This window comes from Fomitopsis serialis (genome assembly GCF_022376445.1).
Source record: "Fomitopsis serialis strain Sig1Antser10 chromosome Unknown B0H18scaffold_10, whole genome shotgun sequence".
NCBI classification, from domain to species: Eukaryota; Fungi; Basidiomycota; class Agaricomycetes; order Polyporales; family Fomitopsidaceae; genus Fomitopsis; species Fomitopsis serialis.
The window spans coordinates 375522-389218 of NW_025954970.1; the positions used below are offsets into that span (position 1 = coordinate 375522).

A 13697-nucleotide genomic window follows, 5' to 3' on the forward strand; every position below is an offset into this window, starting at 1 on the left:
TCTGCGCTGCTGTCTCCTTCCGCTTCATTCATCTTCAACCACTGCTCCCTCTGCTGCTCGCGTTGCCTCTAGGTTATACTGCACGTTCTTCCTGTACTTGGTCACCAGATCAGCGGCTGTCTTCACGTGAGCATTGGCTCGTATGACTTCCTCTAGACAGTGGTTGAGTTCAACGACCATCTCAGTGCACTTGTCCTAATGTTGCACATCAACGTAAGGACGCCACGGGGGGCATGCACTACGAACCGCATTCTTGATGATGCGTTGAAGGAGGACATTCTGGCGCTCCGCGTGGGGGTTCTCCATGCTCGATGACCAGGTGAAAGCGTTCCTTTACTATACAGTCCAGTCTAATTAGCATTCCGTCGCATCATGGTTTAGAACCTACCTTGAAGAAAATCGAACGTTGCACAAGTCGAACACAACTAGTGACACCGCACGCGGTCTGGACGGTTCACTGTAGCGTTGCTGTAGCGCGTCGTTGCAGTGGAACCCGGGCGGGCCGGGCCTGGTCGCGTCGGTGGCGCACCGGCAAGTGCCGGGTTCAAATAAACTGGCAAAGCCTGCGCTCACTTGAACTCACCCACCGCAGCGTGTTCCCCTCTCCATGTATCGTTTAAATCGGCCAGTCTCGATATGAAACTTGCACTCTCTATCATCCACCTTGAAGGGTGCATGGTTCATCGCGTCACAGCTGTTCGTTGTGAAGGAATCGCGGCAATTTGCATGCTCGCTTTGGAAGGCGTGATGAGGGATTGCTGAGGTACTGACCTCGGCTACCAAGGCGGTTTTGGTACGAGCTAACGACTCAGTACGTCCTTATGAGCCTCATGATTCAGGTATTCTCGCTGACATACGAATCACTTGGGTCTTAGGGCCGGCTATGCAGAATGCGAGTAAGGGTATCATCGATTGAACCGACCTTCGTGGTCCCCGATGAGCAGGTACGTCCGTCCACGGTTCCAATGCGCCAGGTATCTTGGACTGTCGGCGGGGAGGGGCATTTTGGGCAGTACTGCCCGTTGATTGCTGTCGGACACTTCAACATGATTTCACTCTCGCGCAGAGACCGATGACCGCGTAATGCGACACGTCGTGCAACCCCTCACCTGTATCACGGGCGTGCGGACGCGCCGACCATTTGCATCTTGCTCTTAGGACGGAATGATCACGCCAGCGTTGCATAGACTGGTGTCTTTGTCTGGTGCATCGTATGCTCGTGTTGCAGCCTTAGCTTCTTCATCAGCGTCCAAGTTCCACATTTTCTCTAGGCCGCTCGAAAGCTAGCGGCATCGGTGCTGTGTATGCGGGTGAGCTTGCCACTATACTGAAGCGCATCGGGGTCCACACATCTCAACGTCTTGTCAATCAGACCTTCATCCGGTCATATTGCGTCTCGTTCGCAATGTCCGCGGCTATAGTCTCGATCAGCTCAGGATCACCAGCGCTCTCGTGCTTGCAAGTATCGTCGCCTTGTATGATTTCCGCGTTGTTTCCGGCCCAGTCTCAACGCTGTCCTTACAGTGCAGTGAGTCCTTGAGATCTCGAAACCTTGGAAGTCCGAGGAACTCATTCATACAGGTTGCTCCCATGCGCATGCGCACATATGCATACCTCATAGAACACAATCGCAGCTTGTATACTTATGCTACATTCACTCAGGTCATCCGCTCCTCCAGACTTCCCTCGCGCGCGCCGGCGGGTCGGAAGGTTTGGGTCGGACGGCATCACGGCTACGGGAGAGAGATCACTCCGCGACTGCTGCACAGGATTGAAAAGGCCGTGCAACGCGACCGCGCTTGACACTCACACGGCCTTGCTCATGATCGATGGTGATACGAGCGCGGTCGGGTTCAGACAGGTGTGTCGTTCTGGGCGCCTGATGGGCCGTCATGTTCTGTCAGGCACATGCATCTGGTTACCCTGCGCGTTTCGAACATTGATATTCGGGACGAGACCTCTGCCTCGGAGCTGCATTCCAATTTGAGCAGTACCAAGCCTTTATACTGCTCAGTCTGTTTCTGGGAACAATGCGGACGACTAACGAATGTTAGAAGGACTCGGGGAGCCCATCCACACGAGCGGCACACCGTCACCGGCGGCATGCTAGTACGCCCGATCTGTTAAGTAACGGACAAGTAACGGATCCGACTGATTCGAAACTCAGGGCGTGCCGTTTGCGCTGGCCCCGGCACAACGTTCAATAACACGTTTGATCGGTATCAACCCCGCCAACTCTGGCCAATCGCATTGCCGTACGCGCTTGGCGCTAGCGCACTCAACGCGGGTTTAAATGAACGCTAGCGTCGTCCCTTCCCCCAGCTCCTCACCCCTTCACTTTCGAGCACAGAAGCCGGCACTGGTTGGTAAGTATTCCCGACTTCGCGACATGAACGCCTGCTAATGATATCCCTACTGCCACATAGCTTGCCTTCTTTTGTATCTAACGCATTTCTTGAATCTTGACGATCTCGACGCTCTAACGACACTACTTCCTCCCCCTTTTCCCATCACTTGCAATCTTAATTCACCATGCGTGTCCCCGCTGCTGTTGTTATCGTCGCCTCGGCCGCTGTCCTCCCTGCTATGTCTATGCCGATGAGGTTAGTCCCGACTCTGTATCAACCTTAGAGTTGACCAGAGCTGATCTCTATGTTTGCATAGCAGCGAGACCTACGATATGTACGCCCGTGAGGCCCCTGCACAGGGTAGCGGCGCTCTCGGTCTTGGCACGCTCTTCAAGATCGGCCGTCACCTCATCCCGTACGCACTTGTTTTCCACGACGTAGTATTGTCTCTCACACTGCAGTCTGCGCACACAGGCACAGTAGTGGCAACAGCAACAGCAATGGCAACAACGGTCAGAAACAGAAGCACCGTCGCGAGCTGGAAGAGCTCTTTTCTCGGTATGCTTCGTTGTTGGCTGTCATGTTCATATCCTGACGAGAAGTGGACAGTGAGGAATTCATCGAGCTCCTTGCCCGTGAGATGGAGGCAGACGAAATATACGCCCGCGAAGCCCCTGCACAGGGCAGCGGTGCTCTTGGTCTTGGCCTCCTTTTCAGAATCGGCCGTCATTTCATCCCGTACGCATTTGCTTTACACGACGTAGTATCGTCTCTCACACTGCAGCCTGCACACACAGGCACAGCAGTAACAACAACAAACACCGCCGTGACCTTGAGGAGGTGGATCTGTGGGAGCGAGATGTGCCCGAGGAGAGTCTCTGGGAGCGTGAGCTTCCCGAAGAGGAGTTTTGGGCTCGGGATGTTCCTGAGCAGGAGTTCTGGGAGCGTGATGTGCCCGAGCAGGAACTTTGGGAACGCGAGGTTCCGGCTGCGGCGGAGGGCAGCGGTGCTCTTGGCTTTGGTCTTGTGAAGGATGTTCTCAAGGCTGGCTCCCACCTTTTTGGGTAAGCATCCAGTTCGCCCACCGTGCTGTGCCATCTCTAACGCCACGGTTATGAATATAGCCACAGTGGCGGCAGCAGCGGCAGTAACAACCAGAACAACCAGAAGCAACGTCGCTCTGACGAGTTCGACGACCTCTTTGCTCGGGACTACGAGTACACCTACGAGTGGGAGTAAGCGGTATCGCTGTGAAGGTTGAGATGTGGGCCAGGAAGTACTGCGCTAGATATCCTCGACGTTGTCATATTTCACCTTCGGAAATGCTATGAACGGTGGGGAGTTCACTATAAACTCGACGATGCGAAGGGGTTATGGTGCAACTTCTCTGCTTCTAGCAATGCCAAGACTAGTATTCGGTCGCATCATAGTTGCTGTTGCTGGCATGTCAGTATAACTTATTGACACCCATCGAGATGAGTAACTGCATATGCTGTCGTGAGTCGACGGCCCATCACATTGTATTGTATGGCAGCAAGTATGCCAACCTGGTTAATTACGAATGGCCCAGTCTGAGCGTGCATGTTCTGATTGAGTAATGGCTGTGCAATTCCATCAACGTCCTGTTTTGCCTTCACCGATTACTGACGGATTACCAAGAGCGGCGGTCAGCGGGTTCGAGTCGCGGAGGCAAGTTGGTTCGTCCCCGTTGGTCAAGCTGAATGGCTTCGTCAGGCACCGAATATTAGCCTAGTGCCAAGTACCCCGTTCGTGGAGTAGTGCTAATCACTGTTCTCCTGTCCCAATCGGGCGAACAAACATCCTCGAGGACGTGGATGCGTACCTAGCCTCGGCTATGTCCGTGCCACCTACACGCACCCACCAATGAGACGCCGTCCATGATCCGCACCTAGTATGCGATCTACGATCGGTGGCCATCGACGCTTTGACCTTTTCCCAAAATGACAGGTTGAGCGGTGGCCCCGAGGTATAAAGAGCCTGGCGAGCTTCCTGTCAAAGCACTGAACCCGCGCTCTTGCTTCATAATCACTTCCCGAGTCGATTGTCCGCTCATCCACCCATCATCCTCATCGTCGTCAATAAAGGCCCCCACCACCATGAATACAAACAGTAAGACAATTCCTCTTTGTTGTTCAGTGTCTCTTGTCTAACCGCCGTTCATTGTACAAGGCGCGGTACTCTCCTATCCGACTCCGGCAGTCTCACCGACTCCATCAGCGTACAGCTCTCAAGCTGCCCCCCGACCTCCTGTACCGACCCCACCCGCAACGGTCTATACCTTCACCATCGCGCCGTCCTCACCGCCCACCGACGACCGACCTACAGAGCCCGTCGCATCGTCCAGCACTTCCGATGGTCTGCCGCCCGCCTGCTTACCACCGGACACCCTATCACTCCTAGAAGAAGCCGGCGTAAGCACAGTGCAGTGGGAGGCACTACTGAGGGAAGCCGAAGCACACGCCCAGAAATTCGTACGCGACACCACTACAGCCCTTCCAAGCCCGCCGTCCACCCCCTCGCCGCCAGCAGAGGCCGATGGCCAGCAAGAACACGTCCCGCGGGCGAGAAACTGCTTTTTGATTTTTCGGCAATGCGTCAGCAAGGCTAAACACCTTCCTGACGGATTGCAGAAGCGCCAAAACCATCTCAGCAAGGTTGTGGGGTCCTGCTGGCGTGCGCTGCCTGTGGCGCGGAAGAAAATATTCAAAGATGCTCAGGCGGTCGAGAAGGAGGCGCACCGAAGGAAGTATCCCGATTATATATACAAGCCAGCCCCCAAGGCAGCGAAGAAGCCCGTGCAAAAACGTTACGCGCAGAGCGTCGCCGCCGCGGGTTCGTCATTCGCGTCAGAGAGGAAGGGCAAGGCGAAGGCCACCAGCGAACGTGGGGTTCGTGGGGTGGCTGCGGGCCACATACAGCACTCTGAGGCGGAGTTGCTTCCTGTGCCACCGCCACAGGTACCCGTTCGCGAGGCCTCCGTCACGGTGGCGGTGCCTCCCAGCCTGCCTTCGATGAGGTGGCCGGCGGCGAGCTATGCCCTCCCTCCTGACGTCCCGGAAGACTGGTCGTACAGCCCTTCCACGTTTTTGCCGTGGCAATATACAGCCCCCAGTTCCGCGCCACCGATGGCGTACCAACCCTACTGGCAGTACGCGCCGATGCCCGTACCCGCGGCGCCCGTACCAGAACCAGCCCCATCATCGGAGCAGATGTGGTGGGAGGACCCCTCCACATGGGCGAGGATGACCTGGAGCGACTGCACATCGTCATTGTGAAGTCGTACCTGTAGATACCCATAGATACCCACTGTGTCATCGCACACATTACTTATACCCATAACTTGAAGTGTTCGTACGTCTTCAAGTCAATTAGTCAGCAATAACGTCTTTACGTTTTCTCTAACGAACGTACTTGAAGACTCGGAGACTCCGTATTGAGCACACCTCCTTCCTTGTGGCTTTGCGTCAGTAGGCCGAAAGGGCCACGACGCGGGATGTGGGATGAGACGGCCATCGATCGTCGTGGTAATGAACAAGGATGGGCGCTAGAACTGCACGTAAGTACTGATGTAACCAAAGTTATCGATCTAGCTCATTGTCAACAATATTAGTTTGACAACAGCGCGTTTCCCGCGTACGTACCACCGGCCGGTCAGTTACAGGCAATCGCACACTGCCAGTGCCACTGCCAGTGCGAGCAAGTGAGAGATCCAGTAGACACCGGGCGAGCGCCCACGCGCACGCGCCACACTCAAATTCGGCCGACGGAGGAGCCCTGAATTTGTCCACCCGCTGGCATCTTGCCGCCGGTCCCTGCCACCGTGTGCCACGTACCCCTCCTCACCGAATGTTCAACGAACGTGCCCACCAGGCTGGTACGGCACATACGTGACATCGTTCCAATACTTCAGCAACAGATAGAAATCCCATGGCATAACTGCGGAATCTCACATGCGCTTTTATGTCCGTGGCTCGTTCCACGGACCACTAATATCGTCAGAGTGTTCCCAGCGGGTGCTGATATCTCCTTGGAACGTCCTCGAAACGTCCTCGAATGGCGGAATACAAGTGAGCTACCCATTGTATGGAGTGTATTGCTTTGACTAAGAATGATTCCGGCGTGACTCGCCTTCACCGCGACATGCTGGCACGGTCCACTGCTTACGAGTCATAACCTTCAATTGCATGCAATGTCTGTCAAAACCATCACACCCTGTATTCATTCGACAATATGCACGCTAATTAAGCAACTATCACAGTGTCGCCGTCTGCGTAGACGTCGATGAGCACTCTTGACAGGGAATTGGGCATTTGAAAGGAGGCTTGCACAGCGGTCTGTAGGCCTACGTCAGAAACCGGAAATTGACTGGTAGAAGGTGAGAACGTACTGAGCTGGGCAGCACGGCAGGTTCGAGTTCTGTGGCTGTGGGACGGCTGAGGCCGACATTGCCCTAGTACATAAGGCAAGTCAGCTCATATCTCCGAGAGACGAACGTTGTCAACATACAATGAAACAGCCGCGAGTGCGGCCACGAGGAGCTGCTTGGAGAACATCTTAAACGATGAGGTGTAGCTTGAAGTGCGAAGGACAGGCTGCTGAACGAACAGCTGCTACGGTGAGCATTTTATACTGCGCCCCTCAGCTATTACGAGTAGCAAAGCAAATGATCATGAATGAATATGACAGGATGACATAGTGGTGACATTGGGCGAGCCCAGAGGGCGTTTGGTCAAAGTCGACGAGACGCGTTTCAGATATCAAACGGCCGAGTGTACTCGCCGCGTCTTTACTCGTTGCCCGATCACCAGCATTAGAGCGCCAACGCCCTAGGCTGCAGGAACGTGCAAGGAACGTGCTTCACCGTCAAGGAGCATCCGAGGTGCGACTCCCAGACGCAAAAAGTCAACACTGTTAATACTTGTCCTATTACACCAGAGCATGCGTCGAAAGGCGATATTACCAGAATTTCGATTGGCGTAGCATAGTCAACATCCGGCCATACGATCCACAAGAAAGGAACCGGAGTCCGATGTGAATATATTTTGCACGTTATACGGGGTTTTCCCAAGTGAGTGTGCGCCCGGCGACACATAATGTGGCGTTAACCAGAGTCCGACGTCGCGGAATCAGGAACTGATGCTGCGCCGCCGTGGCGGGGCGCCCTGGAGAAATGGAGAGGTACGTGATAACAATGCATGCCTGTCGAAACTCATGTGCTCACGACGCTCCTATACACACATAGCAGCTAAGGCCGGACAGCCAGCGTCACCGCGTACTTGGTATTGGGAGTCACTTCTTCCTAAGGACAGAACACAGGCTGACACGTAATGAGAGTAGTTCTAAGTGATCATGGTTACGTCGTGCATACTCTGTCTCACCAGTATAGCTCTCGTACTGACACGGCGTCATAGAACGAGCATTGCAAATGTGGCGGTTCGATTGGCGTAACAAAGCCTAGCGGATGCCTTCGTGCGTACTGTGCGACGTCAGGGTTCGTTGTGTCTACTCATATTGAGTGCCAGGGGAAGAAAAGACTGTTCATGGTTCCAAGCAGGAGTTATCGCTGATGACATCCAATCCTGCTCTCTCGGAGCTGGCCCCAATCTTCGTGAAGATCCTTCTCGGCACGCTGCTACTCGAACGTGGTCAGCGGTCCTTGCAATGCCACAGGCAGTTGTGCAGCAGAGATGCCGCCGACTTTATTGATGACAGGTAAGCTGGTTATTGCATAGCTATCACTCCGTACTGACACGACTTTCGAAAATGTGCGTATGCCTCATATGAAATCACAGAGGACACAGTTCTGAGTTATTGACTTTCTGTACAGACGTGGCCTCCAGAGTAATACTAACACAGCATCGCCGACGTTGTCGATTAGCACTGTCGGCAAGGGATGGGGCATCTCACAGGCACAGGGCCAGTGCAGATCGGCCTGTAAATTGAGCTCAGTCCACACTTTCTCTCGTTGAAGGTGAGTACGCACGGGTCTGGGCAGCACGGAAGATTGGTGTTCTGCGGCTCTGGTACAGCCGAGGCTGACATGATTCTGTACCAAAACCAGTCAGGGCGCGGGTTCCTGCAAGAAACAAGCATCGACGTACAGCGAAGCGACCGCCAATGCTGTCATGAGCAATTGCTTGGAGAACATCTTCAACGCGAGATTGTGGATTTTTCTGAGCTGCGAAAGGTGTGTTACTGGATGAAAGGCGAGTACGGGGAAGACTTATGTAGTGCGCGCCGTCAACTACATAGACGGGTAGTTTGGCCCCTAATTGATCATTATGACAGTTGTCAGTTGGGACGTTGGGCGGACCCGGGGTCGATTGGACACAGTCAACAAGACCGTGACGTGTTTCAGGTACCAAGATGGCTCCGTGAAATCTACGTGTATTTTGTAGCTCGATCATCAGCCTAAAGCGTCAATACTTGCTTGAAATTACAGGGGCCATCGATTCCTACATCCATGAGGTACAGTCCTTTTCAGCATCCTTGCTCTCAGCTCGTACAGTTTGTCTAATTAGTAATGCTGCCAAGCTCATCAGATCTCAGAACGTCGGGCCGCTGCGCGGTATATACAAGTTGACCGGACTGCCTCGACAGAAACTGGCGCAGTGCTGCTGCGCTATGAAAAGGGGGATTGCTGTCCAACTCCATGTGCTCATGTCATTTGGCCATGTATCGCATACCCCTTGCGCACCTCTGTAAGTCATATTGCAGTCTAAAAGAGACGTTATGAATGTACGAGCTAACATCTGATGACAGCAGTTCGGCATGACTTAATGACTCGATGTTGCATCGTCCTTTCACTACTGCATTCGTCTGCCACATTGTCATAGTGCAATGGTACCTCACTGTCCCGCCGGTCCTGACGAGCGTGGGGGACTGTTTGCGTTGAGTAAGCTCAAATATCGTATGTCATTGCTGACCTACCACTTCCGCAGGTTCCCAGGTGGATGAGGTAGTGGGCCATGGCTCTGTATGCATCTTCCCTTTTATGCTCGTGCACTCATCGAACAAACCACATATCGCTTTGCATCGTAAATGGGAGGTGAGAGGCCAGTTTCGGCGTAAAGGTCATCCGAAAATCGTGACATTGCAACTGCTTCCAGCAAGCACGGTGAAACGATCAAAGGCCTTCCAACACATTGAGAGCCCTTGTGTCTCCTGTCGGACCGTACTCACAGAGCTACTGGATTCAGGTGAGTTGTCTATCGCCGAAGATGCGTTACCTCGAATGTAAATGCCCTGAAGTATTATTGGCGTGTACATGTCTCGTGCGCTTTTGCGAGCGTGCATTGCGCCGCTCCCAGCGGTGTCTGCGACGCATGGTTCATACCCTTTTGAATTTGGTAGCTCATCATGTCTCGTGTATCGTCACTGCATATAGATTGTCTAGATCGAAGCACATCAGAACTGCTACACAGGTGTCGTCGTCGTAGTCGTAGTCGTGGACGTTGACGAGCATTGTTGACAGTCTGGGGAAATCTGGGGAATCGGGCATTTGCGGTGGAAGGGGCAAGGCAGTCTGTGAGCCTACGTCAGACTCCGGTGACTGCTTGATAGAATTTAACAGCGTACTGAGCTGGGCAGCACGGTAGGTTCGTGCTTTGGGGCTTCGGGGCGGCTAAAGCTGACATTACTCTGTACTAGCAAGTTAGGCTAGGTCTTCGATGGGTATGTCAACTTACAGTGAGCCGATCGCCAGTGCTGCCATGAGGAGTGGCTTAGAGAACATCCTGTGGAACGATGAGGAGCTTGCGGCGCGAAGGACGGGTTGCTGGACTAATGACGTCTACGGTGAGCTTTTTATGCTATTCCCCTCAGCCCGCTGATTGACGAACGTGATAGAATGACGGTAGTGACATTCGGCGGGCTCTGGGGGAACAGTTGTCGCCGGTCAAGACCTGCGGACGTGTTTCATGTCAGTGTCAAGAATCCGAGGTGAACCCGTTGGTTGCTGCTTAATCACCGGCCTGAGGAAATCAGCATCTCAGTTCGCAGGAGTGTATGTCGATTGAGGTGCATCCGATCTGCCTCTTTCAGACGCAATGAAATTTATCTCAACAGATGACGCTATTGAACACGGTCGAAATGCGGTCTTGTCAGAAATCTGCTCGTGTAGCATAGTCGGGGTCCCGCCGCACAAGGTATTATACAAGCAACGACTCGGCGTCGCCGTTCCTGATATTGTTTACACGCTATTTTCAGGTTAGTCGTACACTGGCCGGTCAACAATGTGGCGCGATACTAAATGGTGTCAGACGTCGTGGGATCGGGAGCTAATGCTTAGTACGAAGGAGCGCTCGAGGAAAATGGAGAGTATGTGACAGAACGCAGGGCGGTCGGACCTCATGACTCCGTCCGTACGCCACCGTATCTAAGTACAAGCCGAGGTTGGACAGTCTGAATACTGCAAGTCATATGTCACGGCCCCTCAAAGAGTAGATGCGATGATAGCAGGAATCAGCAGGCAAGTGAGGTTATCTGTTAATACGCGTGAGTAAGTCATCACAAAGCGACGAGACCTCCCCGAGGCTGTAATGATGATCTGACGACTACATTCTTACCTTTGGCCTTTGTGCACACCGTAAGGCTGCACCATGAGAGGACCGTTCGCGGCGTCGACGACGATGATAGAAGGTGTTATCAATCGTCTGACAGTCACACCAGCCTGAGCTTCTCTGTGGTACGCAGCTGATGCGTTGCTATCGTGTAGCTTGCGTAATTCGGTGTTTCTGAGTTTTCGTGCGTCCTCTTCCGAGTCCCATCGCTCAATTGATACTCAAGTGATCTTGAGTTGGCAGATTGCGTCGTGTCGGCTGTTCCGCGTTCAAGCAAACTGCGGACTACACAGTGAGCGCAGACCAATGCCTATATCTCCACTGAGCTGCCCACTTATATGCTACCTAACACGTAGGACACATTGAACATGATACGGCGTGCCGCTGAAGCTTCGAAGACTCACCGTCTACGGCATACTTCCAGTCAGCTCTGTTTACGGTGAAGGTAACCTGTGCTACTTCGTTATTCGGATAGAAATCCAACACATCTCAGACATTGATGGCGGTGAGTTTCTACTGTGGAGCAAGCAACTCTGGGGATTCCGTGGTCTCATGCTCAAATTAGTACTCCTTTCACTCAAGGTGCGTGTTATGTCTGCAGTTCTGGGCTTCCCGGCGAGCCTCGTTTGCAGTCTCAGGTGTGTTGTCGTGAGAAATCTCAAAATGCTGCCAGTGCATGCTGCGTTGCCTATGACATCGCTCAGGTCGGACAGAACTTGAGCATCGCCTTGCGTGCTCTGCATACGTAGCCACAGCCTTGCGCACTCAGACGATACACCGCATTGGCACGTCTTTCCCATTATGCCCTCGGCGTCAGCGCCAGATCATGATGTACTGGTGGTCACTAACAGTGCCACCTGTGACTTTGGCTGTCGAGACACCACCGCGTCGCTCTGTACAGATCGTGACGCATATGATGTCAGTTTATCTAGGGTCTGAAGATGCGAACAGACGTGTTCGGCCTTCAGAAACCCCAAACTCTTTCGTAAGTGGACTTCCGTGGATGTTTGTTGGTGACTTCTGGTCAGATAATCACCTTGCAGCGTGTGCAGTGCATCAGGCGTTGTGCGCCCAGTTGCGAACAAACTGCAACCAAACAAGCCGCCGTAGATGCGACTCACCGAGCACACCGAGGGGCGCAATGGTACGACGACAAGCGTATAAGAGAGCGCATGCCGTATCTATCAACCTCAGCTCCTCCTCACTCAAGCACAAGAGCCCGGAAGTTGGTACTGGCTGGTGCGCACGAATCCTCGACTGAATGTCGACAATTCAGATTGACGAGTTCCACTTTTTCTAGCCTTCTTCTGTTTACGATCCTTACGCAGTGGTTCTCGTTGACGATTCCTGTTGCACGTCTGTTCTTCAAGTCCAATCTCACACTTCCCTGGCAACGGCTCTTACCTACGACCTTTGATACGATGCGCACCTCTACTCTGCTCGCGTTCGTCCTCTCTGCGGTGGCCCTTCCGGCGTTCGCGTCGCCCATCCTGATTCCACGGAAGTTCTCAGAGGAGACATACCTCAAGTACCTGCGCGAGTACGTTCACCCACTCCTGCGCTTCCATCGGAACCATCTGACAGGCCACACTAGACATGGCGGCACTCCTCCACTCGCGTCGAACTTCATTCGCCACGGCCCGGTTACCCATCCTCACGAGGTGGTCCACCATGCCAGAGTTGTCCCCGGAGGCTCACAACCTCCTTCGAAGTCGGACCGAAATGTGGCCTGGGCGTTCTATCGCCAGTCCTTGTACCACGACGGAGGCGATAACTACGGCAGACCTACTGGTCAAGGAGGCGCACATCCTGCTGAAGGCTCGCACCCTCAGTCGAGCGGCCAGCACCCTCAGTCAAGCGGCCAGCATCCTCAGGCGAGTGGCCAGCATCCTCAGTCGAGCAGTGGCCAGCAGCACCAGTCGAGCGGCCAGCAGCCCCACAGCGGTCAGTCCTCGGGCCAGAACCAGCACAGCGGCAACTCGTACGTAGATGCGTTCGACCGATTGATAAAATTGTTGGCTGATTACATCACGCTCACTACCCGGGCGAACAAGGCTTCGGTGGTACCCAGCAGGGGTAAAGTTGACCCAATTATATGATGCGTGCCTCCTGACAAACGATCTTGTCTCTACTCGTAGCCGGCACGGTGCTCACCAGCCCGCTGGGGAAAGTTTCATCCCTGCTACAAAGATCCCAATTAGCAACAGGGTACCGGCACAGGTAGAGCACTTTGGGTGAGCATCTCATTGGTCGGAGACCTGACTCTGCTGCTGATCACTGTGGTGGTCGTCTTTCCCTTGGACGTTCTCAGACACTGAGTGATTGTGGACCCAAAGAGGCCATGGACTTGACGTTCTCAACGGGCTCTGTATCTTCATGGTACTATGATATGATACAATGCAATAGGCCGCCTTGAGGAGCTCATAGTTCGTGCTAACTTACGATGTGGAACAAACCCCAAGATGTCTTTGACTATTCAAGCGTCCACCCTCGTCGGATCGTCCTCGCAGATCTCAAAATTAGCCCCATCTCTACTTACTCGGAATGTTTTGCTGATTGTGACAAGAACTCAATGGGCGAGCGGAGAGGAGCGGAGACTGTGATCACAGAACCTTCCATATACGGCAAGTCACCTTCCTGATCCGTCAGACTTTACTGTGCCTCGTCTCGACATCGCACCCGGAGCCATTCGTCAAAGCTCAGAATACATCAGTGCGCGTGCGCATATATATTGGAGAAGCAGTCCCCGCGTTGCAGAGCGCATACG

The 13697-nt window shown here is 53.6% G+C and overlaps 7 protein-coding genes across 7 annotated transcripts; 3 read left to right on the forward strand and 4 right to left on the reverse strand.

The window, feature by feature from the left end:
* Nucleotides 1-24: 24 nt before the first annotated feature.
* On the reverse strand, nucleotides 25-306 carry B0H18DRAFT_871296 (DASH complex subunit Dad4; the record flags this gene model as incomplete). Its single annotated transcript, XM_048040156.1, has 2 exons — nucleotides 25-195; nucleotides 247-306. 2 exons carry the CDS (start codon nucleotides 304-306, stop codon nucleotides 25-27), a joined length of 231 nt encoding a protein of 76 aa, XP_047897395.1.
* Nucleotides 307-2711: 2405 nt separating this feature from the next.
* Nucleotides 2712-3626, forward strand: B0H18DRAFT_29632 (uncharacterized protein). Its single transcript, XM_048037450.1, has 4 exons — nucleotides 2712-2763; nucleotides 2823-2906; nucleotides 3020-3086; nucleotides 3146-3626. The coding sequence occupies exons 2-4, from the start codon at nucleotides 2849-2851 to the stop codon at nucleotides 3414-3416; spliced, it is 396 nt and encodes a 131-aa protein (XP_047897396.1). The 5' UTR covers nucleotides 2712-2763; nucleotides 2823-2848; the 3' UTR covers nucleotides 3417-3626.
* Nucleotides 3627-4915: 1289 nt separating this feature from the next.
* Nucleotides 4916-5140, forward strand: B0H18DRAFT_855196 (uncharacterized protein; the record flags this gene model as incomplete). The annotated part of the gene is made up of 1 exon (XM_048039642.1): nucleotides 4916-5140. A coding segment is annotated over one exon (225 nt), but the record flags the coding sequence as incomplete, so codon positions are not given.
* A 1052-nt stretch (nucleotides 5141-6192) lies between these two features.
* B0H18DRAFT_986233 (uncharacterized protein) lies at nucleotides 6193-7027 on the reverse strand. The gene is made up of 5 exons (XM_048044774.1): nucleotides 6876-7027; nucleotides 6757-6819; nucleotides 6611-6734; nucleotides 6354-6549; nucleotides 6193-6281 (listed from the first exon to the last, which is right to left on the reverse strand). The coding sequence occupies exons 1-3, from the start codon at nucleotides 6920-6922 to the stop codon at nucleotides 6611-6613; spliced, it is 234 nt and encodes a 77-aa protein (XP_047897398.1). The 5' UTR covers nucleotides 6923-7027; the 3' UTR covers nucleotides 6193-6281; nucleotides 6354-6549.
* A 1207-nt stretch (nucleotides 7028-8234) lies between these two features.
* B0H18DRAFT_986236 (uncharacterized protein) lies at nucleotides 8235-8575 on the reverse strand. The gene has a single exon (XM_048044775.1). The coding sequence runs from the start codon at nucleotides 8460-8462 to the stop codon at nucleotides 8244-8246; it is 219 nt and encodes a 72-aa protein (XP_047897399.1). The 5' UTR covers nucleotides 8463-8575; the 3' UTR covers nucleotides 8235-8243.
* Nucleotides 8576-9697: 1122 nt separating this feature from the next.
* On the reverse strand, nucleotides 9698-10290 carry B0H18DRAFT_29998 (uncharacterized protein). The gene is made up of 4 exons (XM_048037451.1): nucleotides 10211-10290; nucleotides 10058-10151; nucleotides 9948-10010; nucleotides 9698-9894 (listed from the first exon to the last, which is right to left on the reverse strand). Exons 2-4 carry the CDS (start codon nucleotides 10102-10104, stop codon nucleotides 9786-9788), a joined length of 219 nt encoding a protein of 72 aa, XP_047897400.1. The 5' UTR covers nucleotides 10105-10151; nucleotides 10211-10290; the 3' UTR covers nucleotides 9698-9785.
* A 1553-nt stretch (nucleotides 10291-11843) lies between these two features.
* B0H18DRAFT_986240 (uncharacterized protein) lies at nucleotides 11844-13354 on the forward strand. Its single transcript, XM_048044776.1, has 6 exons — nucleotides 11844-11915; nucleotides 11974-12169; nucleotides 12231-12911; nucleotides 12985-13006; nucleotides 13069-13164; nucleotides 13242-13354. Exons 2-5 carry the CDS (start codon nucleotides 12072-12074, stop codon nucleotides 13129-13131), a joined length of 864 nt encoding a protein of 287 aa, XP_047897401.1. The 5' UTR covers nucleotides 11844-11915; nucleotides 11974-12071; the 3' UTR covers nucleotides 13132-13164; nucleotides 13242-13354.
* The last annotated feature ends 343 nt before the right edge of the window (nucleotides 13355-13697 follow it).